This window comes from Leishmania infantum, chromosome 24, assembly GCF_000002875.2.
Source record: "Leishmania infantum JPCM5 genome chromosome 24".
NCBI classification, from domain to species: Eukaryota; Euglenozoa; class Kinetoplastea; order Trypanosomatida; family Trypanosomatidae; genus Leishmania; species Leishmania infantum.
In genome coordinates, this window is record NC_009408.2 from 517262 (window position 1) to 533776 (window position 16515).

Sequence of the window (16515 nt, forward strand, 5' to 3'; positions counted from 1 at the left end):
CGAGGACCCGCAGCCGTGCGCCGGCAACCCCGGCACCACAGTCCGCGTGGAGAAACTGTTCTACAACGTCCTCGTGCGGCGACGCTCGCTTCGTGCCTCGGAGGAGTGGGGGCGCATCGTGGATGTCGTGTCGCGCTACGCTCTCGCCTTCCCCGCGATCGGGTTCACCTGCTACCGCGACAGGGCCTACAGCGGTGCCTCTGGCGGGGGCGGGTCTTCGACGGGCTCTCTGAGCCGGCTGGGAGGCGGCGGTAACGGCAGCAACTCAGCCGGTGCCCCCGCCCACCCGGGTGGTTCCGCTGCTGGCGGCCTCTGCTTCCCACCTCGGTCCAACACACGGCAGAACATACGACTTTCGCACGGCACCCAGCTCGCCTCACACCTGCGCCTCGTGTACGCGTACAACGTGGAGACGGCGGCGACGCTGCCATGCGGTGCAGAACCCGATGCAGGCCCCGAATCCCTCGCGTCGGAGGTGGAGGCGGAGGATGACGCGCTCAGCGCAGACGACGAGCCGGGGCAGGTGCGGGCGTCATCATCTGCATCCTCGTCCGCCAAGGCGTTGCCGTCGACGTTGTCTACGGCGTCCAGACAAAGTGCTGCCCGGGAGGCGCGTGTGTTTGCGCTGATGGAGCAGCGTGCGCGGCGCGTGCGGGCGACTAGCGGCCCAGCCGGCGAGGGCCTCTTCACTCTCGTTGGCTACACAAGTGACCCCACGCTGGCCCAGCGCAAGCAGTACTTATGCGTCTTTATTAACCAGCGTCTTGTCGAGAGCGCCGCAATACGCAAGGCGATTGACGCCGTCTACAGCGGTGTCCTCACCGGTGGCCACCGCCCCTTCACCGTGCTTCTTCTCTCCGTCCCTACGGACCGGGTGGACGTGAACGTGCACCCGACCAAGAAGGAGGTGTGTCTCTTGGATGAGGAGCTGATCGTGTCGCGGGTGGCGGAGGTGTGTCGCGGGGCTGTGCTCGAAGCAGCAGCCGCTCGGCAGATGGACATGCTGAAGATGCGCCACACCGCTGCCCTAGTACTGAGGCAGCAGTTGCCGAGCGCCGACGGTGTCGGTGCTGCAGACAACAGCGCGACAGCGGAGCTGAGTGGGAGCAGTAGCGAGCACATACTGGAGAAGCTGCGGGAGCAGCATCAGCGTGGTGCCCCGCTCGCCTCACCTCTCACGTCGTCACCCCTCGCATCCACGGCAGCCGTGGCGCCGGCGGGAGCAGGGGTTGGCGGCGTAGGACCGAACGTCGTGGTGGCGCCGTGCACGAAGGTCCGTGTTGAGCCACAGAGGGGGGCACTAGACAAGTACTTCTCCCAGCGACTCGCTGCAGCTGCCGCGCCGGCGGCCACTGTGTTGGCACCTACCTCCTCTCCGCCCTCCTCGTCATCGTTGCGCACCGCACAAGAGACACTGTCACGGGAATCCGTGCCTACCCAGCTCCGCGCAGAGGCGGAGGAGCCGCTGAAGGATGCGGATAGGCGGCAGGTGTCAGCGAGCCAGCGCGCAAAGAAAGGAGACTCTGCCAACGGTGCGTCTCAGGCAACTGCCGCTTACGAAGCACCGTCGTGGGAGGCGGTTATGGCCTCCCTGCACGGGCAACGTGCGCCTGCCACCAGCACCACCACTACCGCCGCCGACGATGACAGCCATGGCTTCCCTTTCGCGTCTCCTTCGCGGAAAGAGATCTGCAGCGGCGAGAGGAACGACATGGCAACACACGCAGTCCAGACCTCCCGCGAGGCAGTAGACAAAGGCGGCGAGGGCAATGCTGGCGTTGCTGTTCCAGATGTACTGCAGATCACGAGGGAGCGCACAGTCAACAGGGGCGCCGGCGAGGCGGACTCTGCGAAGGTACGCGCCGCGCTACTTGATGAGGAAAACGCAGACGGCTGCGACAACGACGAAGACGAGGATGACGGCATGCGCGAATTCAAGCGTCATCGGCGCGAGGTGCATGAGCGAGCGCAGTTGCTGCAACGGGTCGCCGGTGGAGCTGCCGCTGCTGCAGCGATGGACAAGGCTGCAGTGGGGCACGACGCGAGCTTCGCGGCGATTCTCTCTCCAAGTGATCACGTGCGCCCGCCGTCAGCAGCAGAGATGGAGAAAGCGCAGCTGGCCGTGGCGCACATGGGCGCAGTTGTTCGAGCTGCGGACATGCTGCGAGGCGAAGCTGCCGCCGCAGACGCCTCGCACTTTGCGTACACGGTCGTCTCTTGCGAAGACAGCAACATGGACGAAGGGAAGAGCCAGGCAGACGCCTCCACAAACGGTGCCCCAGCTGGTGTGACGGCGTCGCTGGTGGACGTCGCCGAGGTGCCTGCGCCAGCGCTGCTATCGAGTGTGTCCATGATCGTGGACCGCCTTCTCGCTGACGCCAGCCCGACGGCGGATAACCTCGTCGATCAGCTCTCATTTGTTGGCACTGTGGACTCGCGTGCCTTTCTGGCGCAGGCGGGGACCACGCTGTTATGGTGCGACACCATGGCGCTGGCGCGACACGCCGTCTTCCAGCGTATCTTTCTTCGCTGGTGTCAGCCTGCGCTGCCGGCACCGCCGGTCCTTGCATTCGCCACACCGGTTCGACTGGCGGATCTACTGCTGCTCGCCTTGGCTTACGACGGGCCGCACCTGCAGCCACCCTCAGCAACGCTGTTGGCGGTTTTGGATGAGTGTGCGAAGAAGCGGCGGCAGCAGCAGGCAGTCGTGGCTGAAGGTGGCGCGGCTCAGCTAGCCACGAGTTCTCTGACAACGGATGCGGTTCGGCAGATGGGCGGTGCGACTGCGCGCGCGTGGCGAGAGGTACTGTTTACCGCTGACATGGAGAGCAAAACCCTGAGCCCCAATGACCTGCACACCGAAAGCGGCGCTGGCGGCGTCTTTGCTGCCTCGGAGTCAGTGCTACCACAACCCGAGAGTGCCACGATGCGCTACGTGCGGCGGCTGGTGCGCCGTCTTTGTCGCTGGCGGGGGTTGCTGAAGGAGTACTTCTACATTGACATCACCGCCGACGGGCTGCTCGTTGGGCTGCCCTACGGACTGAACCGGCACTGGCCACCGAGGATGCGGGCTGTGCCTGTGATGGTGTGGCTTTTGGCGGAGGCGGTGCCGTACCCCAGTGCTGCAGCTCCGTCTTCCTCTACAATGAGCGGTGCAACTGATCAGACGGGCCCAACAGGTGCCCCATGGCAGAGCAACGAAGGCCGAGGTGCAGAGGAGGTTGTCGCGTGCGTTGCTACGCCCACATCACCGGCAACCTCGCTGGCGCCGACCCAAACAGAGGCGACGCCCACCACGATGCCGCAGCCCACCGCCATGGGGGCAGAGGCAGACGGGGTTGCGCAGGAGGTAGCGTGCTTTACGGCGGTGGCGCGGCACATTGCGGAGACGCTGTACGGGCTTCCACCACCACCTCCCAGCACACCGTCTACCTCTGCAGAAGGCCCTGATACTGCTACAGCTGACGTGGCCGCAGGGGCGACCGACACGGCGTCTGTGGCGCTTTGGCGAGAGGAGCTTGTACAACACGGGCTCCTCCCGTGCTTGAAGAACCCCCAGCTCTGCCGTCTACCGGACCAGTGCTTGCGGGATGGCACGATCCAGTCGTTGGTCTCCGTGGAGTCCCTCTACAAGGTGTTTGAGCGCTGCTGAGCGTTGGGAGGCGCAAAGGGAGTGAGGTGGGGCGGGGACGGGGTGAGAGGCCGGCGAAAGTGTCGGTGGAGTGCTGTGGGACGGCGCACAAGGGGAACAATGACAGTGAACGCGGGGACTTGGTGGCGGTGACCATCGATCTCTCTTTCATGTGGTTTCCTGCCGCACCGACGGGTTGCTTTCGTGCGCTGTGTTGCCTTTCTGCAGTATACAGATACATATATGTGTGTGCATGTGCTAGTGGGTCGTGCTCTCATCCCTTCTCCCTCGACCTCCAATAGAGGCGCACGCCCTCACCTCCCTCCATCTCACATACACGCACTCACACCCTTACGTGTTACTCTATGTCGTTGTGTGCGCGTGCACGTCTCCTTAGCTTCTTGCCAGAACTCGGCTTTGAAGGGTTAGACCCACGTACGCACCCCATGCACGCGTGTGCACACTCAAGCATACGTGCATGCATGGGGCGCCTACAGATATCCATACTTCGCGACATCAGCGCTGCGCCGGTATATGCGCCGATTCGCTGCCCCCCTCCCCCTTTGCGCGGTATTCAATCACATGCAGTAGAACGACACGGTCAGACACAAAAACGAAGCTTGCTTCCTGTGTGCGTGCCTGTCTTGCAACACGTGCTTTATGTGTGCTGACGCGTGTGGGTGCTTGGGTGTGGTGTGATGGCGACAATGAGTGGCGGGGTGCTTCTCCCCTTCCTGTGCCGCTCGGCCTCATCCGCTGCCGTCAACCACACAAAAGATACGCATGGGCGTGCGTGCATGTCACGCAACGATTATCGGCTTCCTGTTGGCTCTTCACTCCACTCCGCCATCTTTCACCACCATCACCGCCTCTCTCTCTTCTACTGCTGCCCTGCCCTCACCGACTTACTCCCTGTTCGTTCCCCCTCCCTCCCTCATGCGCCTCCGCGTGTGTCTTTGCGCGTGACCCTGCCACCTGTCACCACAGTTTCAGTGCAAGTGTGTTTGTTTTCTTCGCTTTCATATTTCTTGGCAGTGCAGGTTGCCGCTCTCCCGTGTTCGCTGACCTGCCCCGCCCTCATCTTCAGTCCGGTGGCGTGTGTGAGCGCGTTACCACCTCCTTTCTTCTCCACCTCCACCCCACCCCCAACCTTCACACACGGGCGGCAGACCGAGAAGGGGGGAGGGTGTCACACCCATACACACACACGCGCACACGCACGCGCAAACTCTCCATGCCGTTGTGTGCTTCAACACAGCACGCAGACATCTGTTTCTTTTCTTCGTTCTTCTACTTTTCGTTTGCTCGGTTAGAGTCCTGTGCGCCGCCACCCCTCCCCCCGTCCACCAGGTGCTGGCGAGAGGCGCCCTACCCCCGTAGTCGCTTGCTCTGTCTCTTTCGATCTCTCCCGAGTGGTCCCATCCCTTCTTCCTTCGTATTGGTTAGCGCTTTCTGCCATCTCCCGCTCGGCGGGTCGCTGTGCAGACGAGGGAGAGGGAGGGAGAGAGAGAGACTGCACACGTTCGCTAGCGGGTGGGTGTCTGCGTAATCCAGCTCCACACTCTCCGCATACCCCGCACACCCGCACACCCATGTAAACACGCGTGAGGGAGCGGGAAAGAGCGCCGCATCCTTTTGTTTGGATCTTTCTCTTTTCATTTTGTTGATGCTAAGCAGCTGTATCTCGCCTCTCTCTTTGTGCATGTGCCATTGTAGCCACTCCTTCCCTTGGACTCGCTTCTCCCTTCTTCCCCCTCCCTCCCTCGCCTCGCCCCCTCTCCCCCATCACAGCACCCTCTGTGCTCCGGCATCGCTGCTTCCTTCGCGTCTGTTTGCTCGGTTCTCTCTCTATCTCTCATAGTTTGGCTTGGCTTTTTTTTTTGTGTGTGACGTTGTCTTCATCCCGCAGTGCCGTGCCGCGTGTGTGTGTCTCTTGGGGAGGGGGCTTGTCCGTACATCTCTGCAGAGGTGACGACAACAGCGGCTTGCGGTATTCGGAGAGAGCGAGGGCAGCTCGTCTAGGAGACACGGGCACGCTCTCCGTTTTGCAAGTCTGTGCAGATGAAGCGATCCACCACCGTGCTGCAACCCGTGCCAGCGAACTCGCAGCAGGTGAGCGAAGCTATGAGTCGTCGCAGGGTCGCCACTAGCAGCAACAGAAGCATCAGCCTCGACGGGGCCACGTCGGCACCGACAGCTGTGAAGGCCAACACTAATACTGCCGCCGGTGCATCCCCTCCGATGCCATCGCGCCGTTTTGGAGGCTTGGCAGACAGCAACAACGGCTCGCCGTCGCCAGCGCGGCCAGACTTCTCGAGCTTTCTCACACCACGTACATCGAGTGCGCCCGCGCCGAAGACGACAGCGGCATCACCGCCGTTCCCACCACAGCAGCAGTGGCCTCATGATGCTGCGCAGAGCCCTCGACCAAGCCCCTCCGCCTCTGGCACCCCGTCTCGGGAGACTCCGTCAAGAAGACGCACGCAACACATCCCAGTGCTGTCGAGGGGCACGCCGCCGCGCACCGCCACGGTCGCCGCCGTCACCACCGCGAGCCTCTCTGGCTCGCCGCGCTACGAAGATGCACATGACCCTCGTCAAGTGCAGCGTCTCACCGCTGTAAGCATTTCGCCGATGCGGAACTTAATATCGAAGCCTGCGCTGCCGGCAACTCCGTCAAGTGCAATCCCCCCGACAGATAATTTTGGTGGTAGGCAAGCGGCTTCAGAAGCGGTAGATGCTGCTGCTCAACCGACCTCGTTCGCAGCAACGTCGGAGTCGACAGCTTTAGCGTCAGCGGCTGCGTGGGACAGAGCAAAGAAGTCGGCCGCCGCGAAACCAAGTGCCAAGGCAGCGTCTAGGCACGTCGGCGGTGCTCCGCCGACGTTGATACCGACGAAAGTGTCCCAGGTACGCCTGCTGTCGACGCGCGAGGTCACTGTGGCGAACAAGCCGTGCACGGCGGAGACGGCGGATGCGATGCTTCGGGCACAACATACATCTGCTTCCACCCGTGCGCGCTCGCCGTTCCTCCGGTTTCAAGTCAGTGAGGCGACGCTGCCTCTAACCTTCTGTACAGCAAGCAGGAAAAGCAGCGTGTGGTCATCTGACCACATGAACCGGTCTGCCGTTCTAGGGGCCTCCGGCGCGACGCTCGCGCCGTCGGTGACGTCACCATGCCCCACCTGGTTGGAAAATGTGGACGAGGAGGACACGACCCTCACGGGCGAGAACACCCCAGTCTCTGCAACGACAAGTCTCACCTACCCGCCCGCGGGCGGTTCATCGACAGCGCTACGCTCCGCTGCGCCGGTGAAGTCTACACCGAGGACAACAGCAGCATCGACCACGACGGCGACAGCGCCGGAGCCTGCTGCCGTGAAATCCTCCAAGAGGAGGTCAGATGTGAAGCCGACGCTTTTTAGTGCCGCCGCGGCCGCCGACGCTAAGTCAGAGCGGCTCTCACTCACACAGGGGTCTACCTCGCAAGTGAAGAAGTCGCGCGACGTGACACGAAGTGCCACCAACGCTGCACCATCACCGGCCCACAGCTCTCCCCCTCAAACGCCACACAAACCAACCGCGGTGGCAGTGGGCGCCCAGCTGCACACCCCAAAGATATCCTCCAGTGCTAGCAAGACGGCCCGTTCTACACCCACACGTGCGGCAGCTTCCCCGAGCCGGCATCCCGACGCGCTGCGGGGTGGGCCGCTGCGGCGTGCGACATCGACGGCTGGAATGCCTGCACCTCCTGCAGCCGCCGCTGCTGCTGCACCTGTTGTCCCCTCTGCACCATGTCACGCGACTGTGGCACACAGCCAACGCGCGGCCACTATCCTGAGCCAGACACTGTCCGCCGTGCGACCGATGGCCCCGGTCGTGCATGTGCGCATACGACCGGTGCTGCCGTCCATCGGGGAGAGTGGCAATAACCGGCACGTCTACTTCCTTGATCACGAGAACGTCATGGTGACGCGCACTCGCCCGGGCATTTCCGTCGCCAATGCCTCCTTATCCATGCCGCCCTCATCCCTGGTCGAGCTCACGGCGACCCGACGGAGTGGCATAAATGTGCAAGTTGTGCCTGCGCTGCAGCTGTCAAACCTCGACTGGCGCACGCTGGGCTCCTCTTATGGCGCCAGAGGTGCCGCTGCCGCTCGCAACGGAGGAGCGGCAGCAGCGGTTGGTAGAGGCGGAGGCAACGCACCCGCGTCATTAACGGATGCGCCGCGTACCGCGGCGATGACGACGGCTTCCCCCGCGTGCCTCTGCGGCGGGGACTTGGCGCTACTGAGGGCACCTGTGCCTGCTGAGAGCCCCATGGCCTCGAAGACTTCCCCTGCAGCTGCCGGTGCTGCTGTGCCCGGTGACACCGACGGGGGCACCATTGACGGCGTTTTCTCGAACACTAGCCCTTCGTTGGAGAGTCTGCAGCCGCTCTCGTTCCCGCCCCCGATACTAGCGATGCATCACAACCGCACGATTAGCTGGACGAGCCAGGGGAGCGAGGAGCACTCTCCCAGCAGCCGTTTGTCTTGCGGGTCGCCATCCACGTCCGTATCACCACAGCAGCTCGGTATGGGTTTGGCAGGCGGCGGCACTGAAGCTTGTATGAACTTAGGCACCTTCGCTAGCGCATCGCGCACGCGTCCGTGGCTGACAACGTTCAAGTCGTTCACAGAGGACGAGACGCCGTCGGCGTTTACAACTCCCCGGGAGCTGAGGGCGGGGAGTAGTTCTGCTGGCGTGTGTACCAGCAGAACCAGTGGCCGCGACAGCAGCGGCAGTGCTGCGCGCAGCAGGAGAGGCATCTCAGCATCGCAGCGCCGCGCCAAGGGCCCGGGAATCGAGCGGAAGCCGCGCTACGGCGGCATTTCACTTTCAGCGGTGTCTCTTGCCACCACGCGCAGGAACTCCGCGGCCACCACCACCGCTGGTGTGAGCCCTCGCACAACCGCCACCACCTCCGCTCCGTCTCCTACCAGCATGCGCCGGCGCGCGTCGCGCTCAATCCTCGGTGCATCCGTGAGTGTGTCGGCCTTGTCGATACCGACCATGCCCAAGGCCAGCGGTGGCGCTACGAATGGCACAAAGTTGACGGAAGAGGATGCTGACGCGAAGTCGGATGAGGCACGACAGCACGAGTGGCAGATGCAGCGGCAGCAGACGCCTATCGGCAGCAACAGCGTATCCGCGTCTGGCGCTGCCACGGGTGCGGAGCAGCATTACCGTTTCGAGTTCGTGCACGACGAGGAGGCAACGCAGGCGGACGTCTTCGAGGAGAGCGTGCTGCGCTTTGCCGACGAGGCGCTGCTTGCCCAAAACGTCGCCATCATCTGCTATGGCCCCACAGGCAGCGGCAAGACGTACAGCATGATGGGGAGCCAAGCCCAGCCACCTTCCGCCGCCCCGGCATCATCCGGCGCCACACCCCTTCGAGCAGGCGGCGGAGCGGGGCACCGCAGCGGGGGCCTCAGCACCTCCAGCACCCACTCACACCCGCAGCCCGACTCGCGCGGTCACACACCGCACGGCCGCGCGAACGCCGGCGAGACGCAGCGACGGTTCATCGACGAGGCCGCAGCTGGGCCGTACGGGGGAGGCGTGGAGCGGGATGCACATGCGGTTGAGGACGATGGCGAGGGCAACGGCACCAGCTGGACAAGGCTCGGCTCCAGTTGCCGGTACGACTACGTCGAGCACACATGCAAAGGGAATGGCGGCTCAGCTGCGACTGCAGTGCGACGCAACCACCAACGCTACCCCCACAGTGGCGGCGGTGGAGGGCTTCTCTTGGCGACCTCAGCGATGGCGCTCGAATCCGCTGCGATGACCGGGAGCATGGCAGAGATGGGCATCCTTCCACGGCTAGTCCACACCCTGCTGGAGCGGCGCGGGGAGGCCATCACAATTCGGCGAGACCCCGGCAGGGACGTGGCGGGCCGCAGCACAAACAGCTTGCAGTCGACTTCGCGGCAGAAGACAACGGTGAAGCGCGCCGGCGGTCTCTCGCTGACTCTCCGAGATCTCACCTTCTACGGCATCGAGTTGTACATGGACGAACTGTGCGACTTGCTGGACCCCGGAAAGCGACCGATTCGAGCCGTCAGCGACACAGGCGGCTTGGCAATGCTGTGCCAGCGCATCAACGAGGCCCGGGACTACCGCATCAGAGGCAGTCGTGGTGGATCCAGCCACAACACCACGCAGACTGCCCGCACCGGCGGCGGAATGGCGATCACGTCCCTGGCCGACCTGCGTCGCGCGTATCGCCTTGCCCACGGCAACCGCGTCACGGCGCGCCACGCAAAGAATGACACAAGCTCCCGCTCTCACGCCATTTTCCTCCTGCAGCTCGACTTTGACCTGATCGAGTCGACCAACACGCCCCGCGGCGGCGCTGGTGGCGGGATAGCTGCAGCGGGTGACAGAGGTGCCGCAGCGCCGCCGCCCCCGTCGGAGCGTGTGCAGCGCGTGCACTCGTATGTTGCCATGGTGGATCTGGCGGGCTGCGAGCGGGTTAAGCAGACCAAGGTCGAGGGGGCCGCGTTGCGTGAGGCGCAGTACATCAACAAATCGCTCTCCGCCCTCTCATCGGTGGTGCTCTCGCTGCACCACCATAACGCTCATGTGCCATACCGCGACTCTAAGCTGACGCGACTGCTGCGACCCTGTCTCGAGGGCGGCCGCGTTCTCACTCTTGTCCATGTCGCACCGTGTTCCAGTACGGAGGCGCTCAACACATTGAAGTTCGCGGACCAGATTCGCCACATCCACATCCCCACCCATGCCCTTACCCCGACGTCCTCGAAGCACCGCGAGCTGCTGGACGTGTTTGCTGACCTCATTGACCCGATGCAGGGGCAGTGGGAGGCGCAGGTGCGGCAAGCACAGCTGCAGCTGGACCGGCTTTGCGCTGACGTACGGTTGTCATACTTCTCGCGCGCCGTCGGTGCCCTCCCGCACCGCACAGCTGCAAGGGTCTCGTTGGCCAGCGATGTTGTTAGCGAACTCTCAGCGGTGTCCGAGGAGGACGATAGCGTCTCCTTCTCCTCGGGCGACTTGAGCCAAGAGGAAGGCCCGCAACCGCTGACGGAGGACGCCACGGAGGCGGATAAACGTCGCTTCGCCCTGCGCACGGTGATGCACCGATTCATGGGGCCCATTCACTCACGTCAGCGCACAACCATGCGAAACGCTGTGCGAGCGATTCGGCGGCGCGCGGAACAGAAGGTGCTTGCCCACCGTCGACAGATGCAGCAGCAAGTCGATGAGCTGCAGGCGACGTTGCAGAAGCTCACCGCGGCGAACGCAAAGTTGGCGAAGGAGAACAGCACCCCGCTGCCGCGAGATCCGCACGCGCTAGAGCTGAGTCGCCGCATCCGCGAGAGCACCGAGGAGCTCGGGGAGTACGCCAAAGAGCAGGCAGCCCTCATATCTCTCACCACCGCGCTCCGGCAGCGCCTTGCCACGCAGGACGACGTAGAGGCGGCGGTGGATGAGCAACTACACAAGGTACAGCACCGCACCGCGCAGGCTATGCGAACCCTCTCGGCCGCCGTCGCCGCACACCCACCTGGGGGCCCACCCGCCGAGTCGGGAACGGCGTTGCCCACGGAGCCTACGCTGCCCGCCGACTCCTCGGCCACGGCCGCGTTGGCGATGAACACGAAGGACGACCCGGAGCTGCGCGACATCGCACATCAGCAGCTCTCCCTCGCGAAGGAGCTCGCAGCTTTGCGGCTTGAGAAGGCGTGCTTCGAGATCGGGACCGCGCTGTGGGAGGGTCTGTGGGCTCGCGCCATGCGTAAGGAAATCATCACAGCTATGGAGGTGGAGGTCTTTGAGATGGAGCGCATTCTACTGGATCGGCGTGCGCTGTCAATTATGATGTTGATGGCGGGAGATGCCGATGTGGACGGCGAGGCAAACACGGCCGCATTACTCGTGTCACCGCGGTCGGCAGCATACCCTGGAAACCGCCTCGGCTCCGTCGAGCGGGACGAACGCGGCATGGGTGTCACCACCGCTGAGCACCAAGTCGCCACGCCACCGATGCATTCAGCACCACATGCGTCGCAGCCTCGCGTACAGCATCTGTCACCGTCAGTGACCCCACATTCATCACTGAGGGGGCGCCTGGACGGCTACGTGCACAGCGGAGCCGAGCCGGGCGACCGGAGCAGTGGCGTCGCTACGCCGCAAGGGAGCGCTAACAAGGGTGAGGGAGGCGCGGCAGTGCCGTTCAGTCCTTCACTGCCTCAGCGCTCGCGTCGCGACCGTGCAGTGGATCTCGCTGCCACAACCACAAGTGACAGGTCTTTAAGCTCCGCAACAGAGTTGTTCAGTGCCATCGCGTCAAGCAGCGAGGGCCTTCGCCTGCGCAGTGCGCTAGCTGCCGCTGCTGCCCTACCGTCGCCGCCTCCACGCAGAGGGCTTGAGGGGCCTATGCCCAACCCACTGACGGTGCTGGTGGCAGAAGAGCAACAGAAGCAGCCCCCAAACCACATGGCCTCTGCCTCATCTCCGCCGTTCTCGTGCAAGAGCAGCACTGCCGCAGCTGTGATGGAGGCGCTCATGCCACTTTCGCTCGCTGGCTCGTACGAGGAGGAGCAGTCGATGCAGGAGGCATGTCTGCAGCTGATGTTACGAGAGGGCATTCCATGTGAGGTGTGCTGCTTGGGTGAATCGGCCAGCCAAACTCTTCAGCACTTCATCTTGCCTAGCAGCGCCGATGCGCCCCTAGCAGAGGTGGCTGAGCATGAGGAGCCGACGTCCAATTCGTCCGCCGCGCCCGCCCGCTACCGCGTCACGGCGGCAGCGGCAGCGGCCCCGGGCGCAACAGAAAAAGGCGGCGACGCCAGCTCGCTATTATCGGGACAAAGGCACGCTAGTGCAGGTGCCCGGGGCGGGTCGTCATCGGTGCGGCCTTGCGAGCGTCCTGGTGGGCCCAAGGTTCCGTTTTGCACCACTCGTCACGGTCGTCTGCGGCTCGTGCGCATGCCGCGCCGCCCGAGCTGCTATGTTCTCGAATTCGTCTACACCCACCAAGCGCTCCCGATGACGCCTAGACTACGGGCCGCGATGCTGGGGAAGCCGGAGGACAAGTTCACGTCGCTACCCGGCAAGACGCATTTGGAGCAGATGGTGGACTCTCTGCCGACGGTGCAAGGCGTCGCAGGTCGGGGCGGCGGCGGTGGCAGCAGCGGCAGCACCGCCATTCGGCCACAAGGCCCACTGCGCGAGCACCGCCTCTTTGCGATTCCACTGTTTGAGCCCACCCTTCACCTGCACGTGCACGTGTTGGAGGAGGGCATACCGAACATGACGACGCCGGTGGCGGCGACTGTGGGCCTGCCGGGCGGTATCGATGCCCACGAAATCGCCGGCTCCACCTTCGAAGACCCCAGTGGTCACATTGAACCCGGCATGTCCGCATCCCCTTCATCGTCTCTCCCTGCGTTGTGCGTCGCTCGGCGGTTGGAGAGTGGGCCGCAGCTCGTGATAGAGGTGCGCGGCGTGCCTCAGGCGGCCTCGACGTGCCGGCCGGTGTTCACTCCAGACTCCAAGAAGTCACCGAAGTCCAGCCAGCAGCATCAGCAGAAGCCCCACCCGTTCCATAATACGCCTGCCAGGGCAGGCTCGACGGCCAGGCTAGGTCTCCAGACTGGAAAACCTCAGCACGCCATCGGCCGCAGTCCTTCTCAACCGTCGACCTCATCTCAGAGAGGGTCAACGCCGTCCGCGTCTCCGGCTCCGACGGGGGCCGGGACGGCAGTCTGGAGCGGCCTCGTGCTGGCGAAGCGGCTCAGCGGCGGCGGGGAGCTGATGCTACCGTCCTCATGCATCCTATCGAACATGGGCTGCTGCTCACTGGTGCTGCGCTTTCCTGCTCCCTTCTTTGCCTCCTCCGCGTCGCGGGTGGAGAGAGTGGAGGCGTTGGTCGGGGCTCTCTGCGGCATCCTGCGCCCCTCACTGACAGCGCCGGAGGTGCGGGCGTCGTCGTCTCTGTCTCCGTCCAAGCGGGTTGTTAGCGTGCGACGGCGCCCCTCCAGCTCTCCTCGGTCCACCTCCGCAGGCGGCGCGGAGAAGGGCGGTAGCAACGGTGGCGGTCGACAGGTCAGCAGCGGCTCGCGCTTGCCATTGCCGTGCGTACGCGCGCCGCCCGAGCTAGAGGTGGTAAACTACGCTCACGTCCCGTACAACATGTTCCTGCCCGCTGCCAGTGCCACTCAGACATCCGAAGTCAGTGCAGCGAACTTGGGAGACGGAGTGGAAGGCGTCGGCTGCGGGCTCCACACCCCTGGACGTCCATGTGTGCCGCCTGGTCACGGGGCTGCGCCAACCTCGACCTCCTCATCCATTATAAGCAGCGACTCGCTCGACGGTCTGGGGGCGATGGGCGGTGGTGTGCTGGGGCACATGTTGCAGAGCAGCTGTAGCCATGCGCATCGACGCCACTCCGCTACCGTCATGCCACCCGACACATGTCTGCCGCAGCACACCACCACGTTGAACGGTGCGCTGAAGCCTTTCCGGGGTAATTCACGATCGTCCTCCCCAGCAGCGCCTTTGATGGACCAGCAGAGCAGTGCGACGCTGCAGGTGCAGTTTTACTGGATACCGACGCCGCTCAACATCGAGCCACCCCGTCGGGACGCGGGCCGGAAGAGCAGCGGCGGCACCGGCTGCAGCAGCGATAACGACGGCAACGGCGAGGATAGGGCGGCGAGGTGGCGTGAGGTAAGCGCGGAGCGACGCAGCATTGGCAACAGTCACTTTTACCGCGCCAACGCACTTACCTCAACCGCCGCGGACACCGCCGCTGCGGCAGCCGAGGCCAGGATGGATCACCTCGTGCGACTGCAGGTGCAGACCGCGCTTTCCATTCTTGCTCAGCTGTCCTACGTCTTCGTTGATGGTCGCCCTCTCGCCAATGCTGCGGACGACGGTGAAGGCGCTGCCGCCTCATCCCTGGGATCGACGCTGACAGAGAGCTTCGGTGCGCACGACGTGCGGCGGTCATTGGTGATCGAGCGAGGTGGCCGTCCACGGAGCCGGCCAGAGGTGGACGCCGCAGGTTTCCGTGACGCCGTCGCCGTCGCTTCCCTTCTGAGGCAGATCGACACGTACCGCCATCGAATCCGTCGCCTCTTCCGTCAGCAGCTGTACGACGCCGAGGACATCATTGGCGATGACATGGCGCCACCCGCGCCGCAGCCGTGGCTCACTGGCGAGCTTGGACGCGGCGCCTACCTTCGTGAAGTGCAGGGTGAGGTGAAGCGCACAATCGGGCTTCCGGCGTCGACCGTCTTCGGCTGCGCTGGCGGTGGTGCGGCGCCGCCGCTGATGATGTCCCCTGGCCGACACCCAAGATGTGACGACCGCGGCATGCATGCAGCGCTGCTAGAGCCCGAGAGTGGTGACGCAGCGCCCGACACGCAGGTAACAGTCACCGAGGCGCGCGAGGCTTGTGCGACAAGGGTACCGTGGACTGTGTGGCAGTGGGCCTATCGCTGGTCTCGGTTGAATCGGCTGTTGCGCGGGGACTCGGTCAGCTGCCTGGGCAGCGGCGGTGCTCACGACACGGGCCGTCCTTCTGTTAGTCAGGCAGAGGCGGCTGCCGCGTGGCTGCCTCTCGCGGCTGGCAACAGCGGCAGTGCAGCGTCACCGACTGTGACTTCATCTCTCCTCGCGTCCTGCTCCATGGTTGCCCTACCGACCTTGGCCACCGCCTCCTCGAGCTCCGACGAGGGGTTCGTGATGGGGGGCGACTGGCTCACAGAGGCGAAGCTCGCGGCGCGTTCAAAGCGGGTGTGGCTGCCGCAAGTGCTCGCCACGACGGTCCCATCCTACTTGGAGAACTGCGCCTCTGCGGGTCTGTAGGCGAGGGCCGCGGCGGGGAGACTTCTGTGGGGCGAGAGGAGAGGGGTCTGCCGTTGCTGTGTGCCATACGTGTGTGTGTGTCTGTGATGATCTGTTCTATGTTAGTGTGGATTCCAGTCATCTTCTCGGAGGGGTGTCGGTGTAGACCGGAGCAGCGACACACGACCTTTCAGCGCGCGCCCGCGTGCTTCTTTTCCGTCCGTCGCCTTCCTTCTCGTAGGGTGCGTGTACGTCTATGTACGCCTGCGTGCGTGCGTGTGTTTTGTGCATCATCCTCGACGCCGACACGGGATTCGTTGCCGACGCCGTCATCCCTCTGTCTTTTGGGAAACTCCACGACATCCCTTTCTGCACTCTTCGTAGCGAGCACACACACTGCACAAGAGAGGGCGCAGGGGGACAGGGACGGCGATCATCCTTCCTGACACACTCTCCTGCCTCTACTGAACACGTCACTCCGCGCTCCTTCTCGCCTTCCTGTCGTTTTCTGGCCTCTGTCACCTTTAACTGCTTTCACGCGCACGCACGCACTGGTGCCCGCACCCCCGTGCACGAGCAAAGCGATCGCACGACGCGCACATGGCGAACTCGCGCTCTCGCTCTCCCTCTGTCTTTCTGTGATCCTCTTGCCCCGGCTTCCTTCTCCGGCTCCGCAAGTGCGTTGTAGAGGTGGTACTATGTCTGCCAGCGCTGATGGCGCCCAGCCCGTCGTCACGGCGCGGCAGTTCCGGCTTCGCGGCGGTCACGACACCAACAGCAGCGACAGCGAGGAGGAAAGGGGCGGGGTGGCCTCGAGGTTGCGTGGTGGCGCGAGTGCAGCTGCGACGGCGGCGACTCGTTCTACGGATGCGCCGCAGGTGACGTTGTTGTCGACCGCTGCGGACGCCACCTCCGCATCACTGCCTCCACGGGCGGGGTCCTCGAGCTCGTTGGAGCTGTTTTCATCATCCTCGTCGAGGTCCTCGTCACCTGCTTGCTCTGAGCTGCCCCCAGGCCTC

The 16515-nt window shown here is 64.1% G+C and overlaps 2 protein-coding genes across 2 annotated transcripts; both read left to right on the forward strand.

The window, feature by feature from the left end:
• Positions 1–628: 628 nt before the first annotated feature.
• LINJ_24_1460 (putative mismatch repair protein) lies at positions 629–3652 on the forward strand (the record flags this gene model as incomplete). Its single annotated transcript, XM_001465935.1, has 1 exon — positions 629–3652. One exon carries the CDS (start codon positions 629–631, stop codon positions 3650–3652), a length of 3024 nt encoding a protein of 1007 aa, XP_001465972.1.
• Positions 3653–5692: 2040 nt separating this feature from the next.
• LINJ_24_1470 (putative kinesin) lies at positions 5693–15517 on the forward strand (the record flags this gene model as incomplete). The annotated part of the gene is made up of 1 exon (XM_001465936.2): positions 5693–15517. The coding sequence occupies one exon, from the start codon at positions 5693–5695 to the stop codon at positions 15515–15517; it is 9825 nt and encodes a 3274-aa protein (XP_001465973.2).
• Positions 15518–16515: the final 998 nt, after the last annotated feature.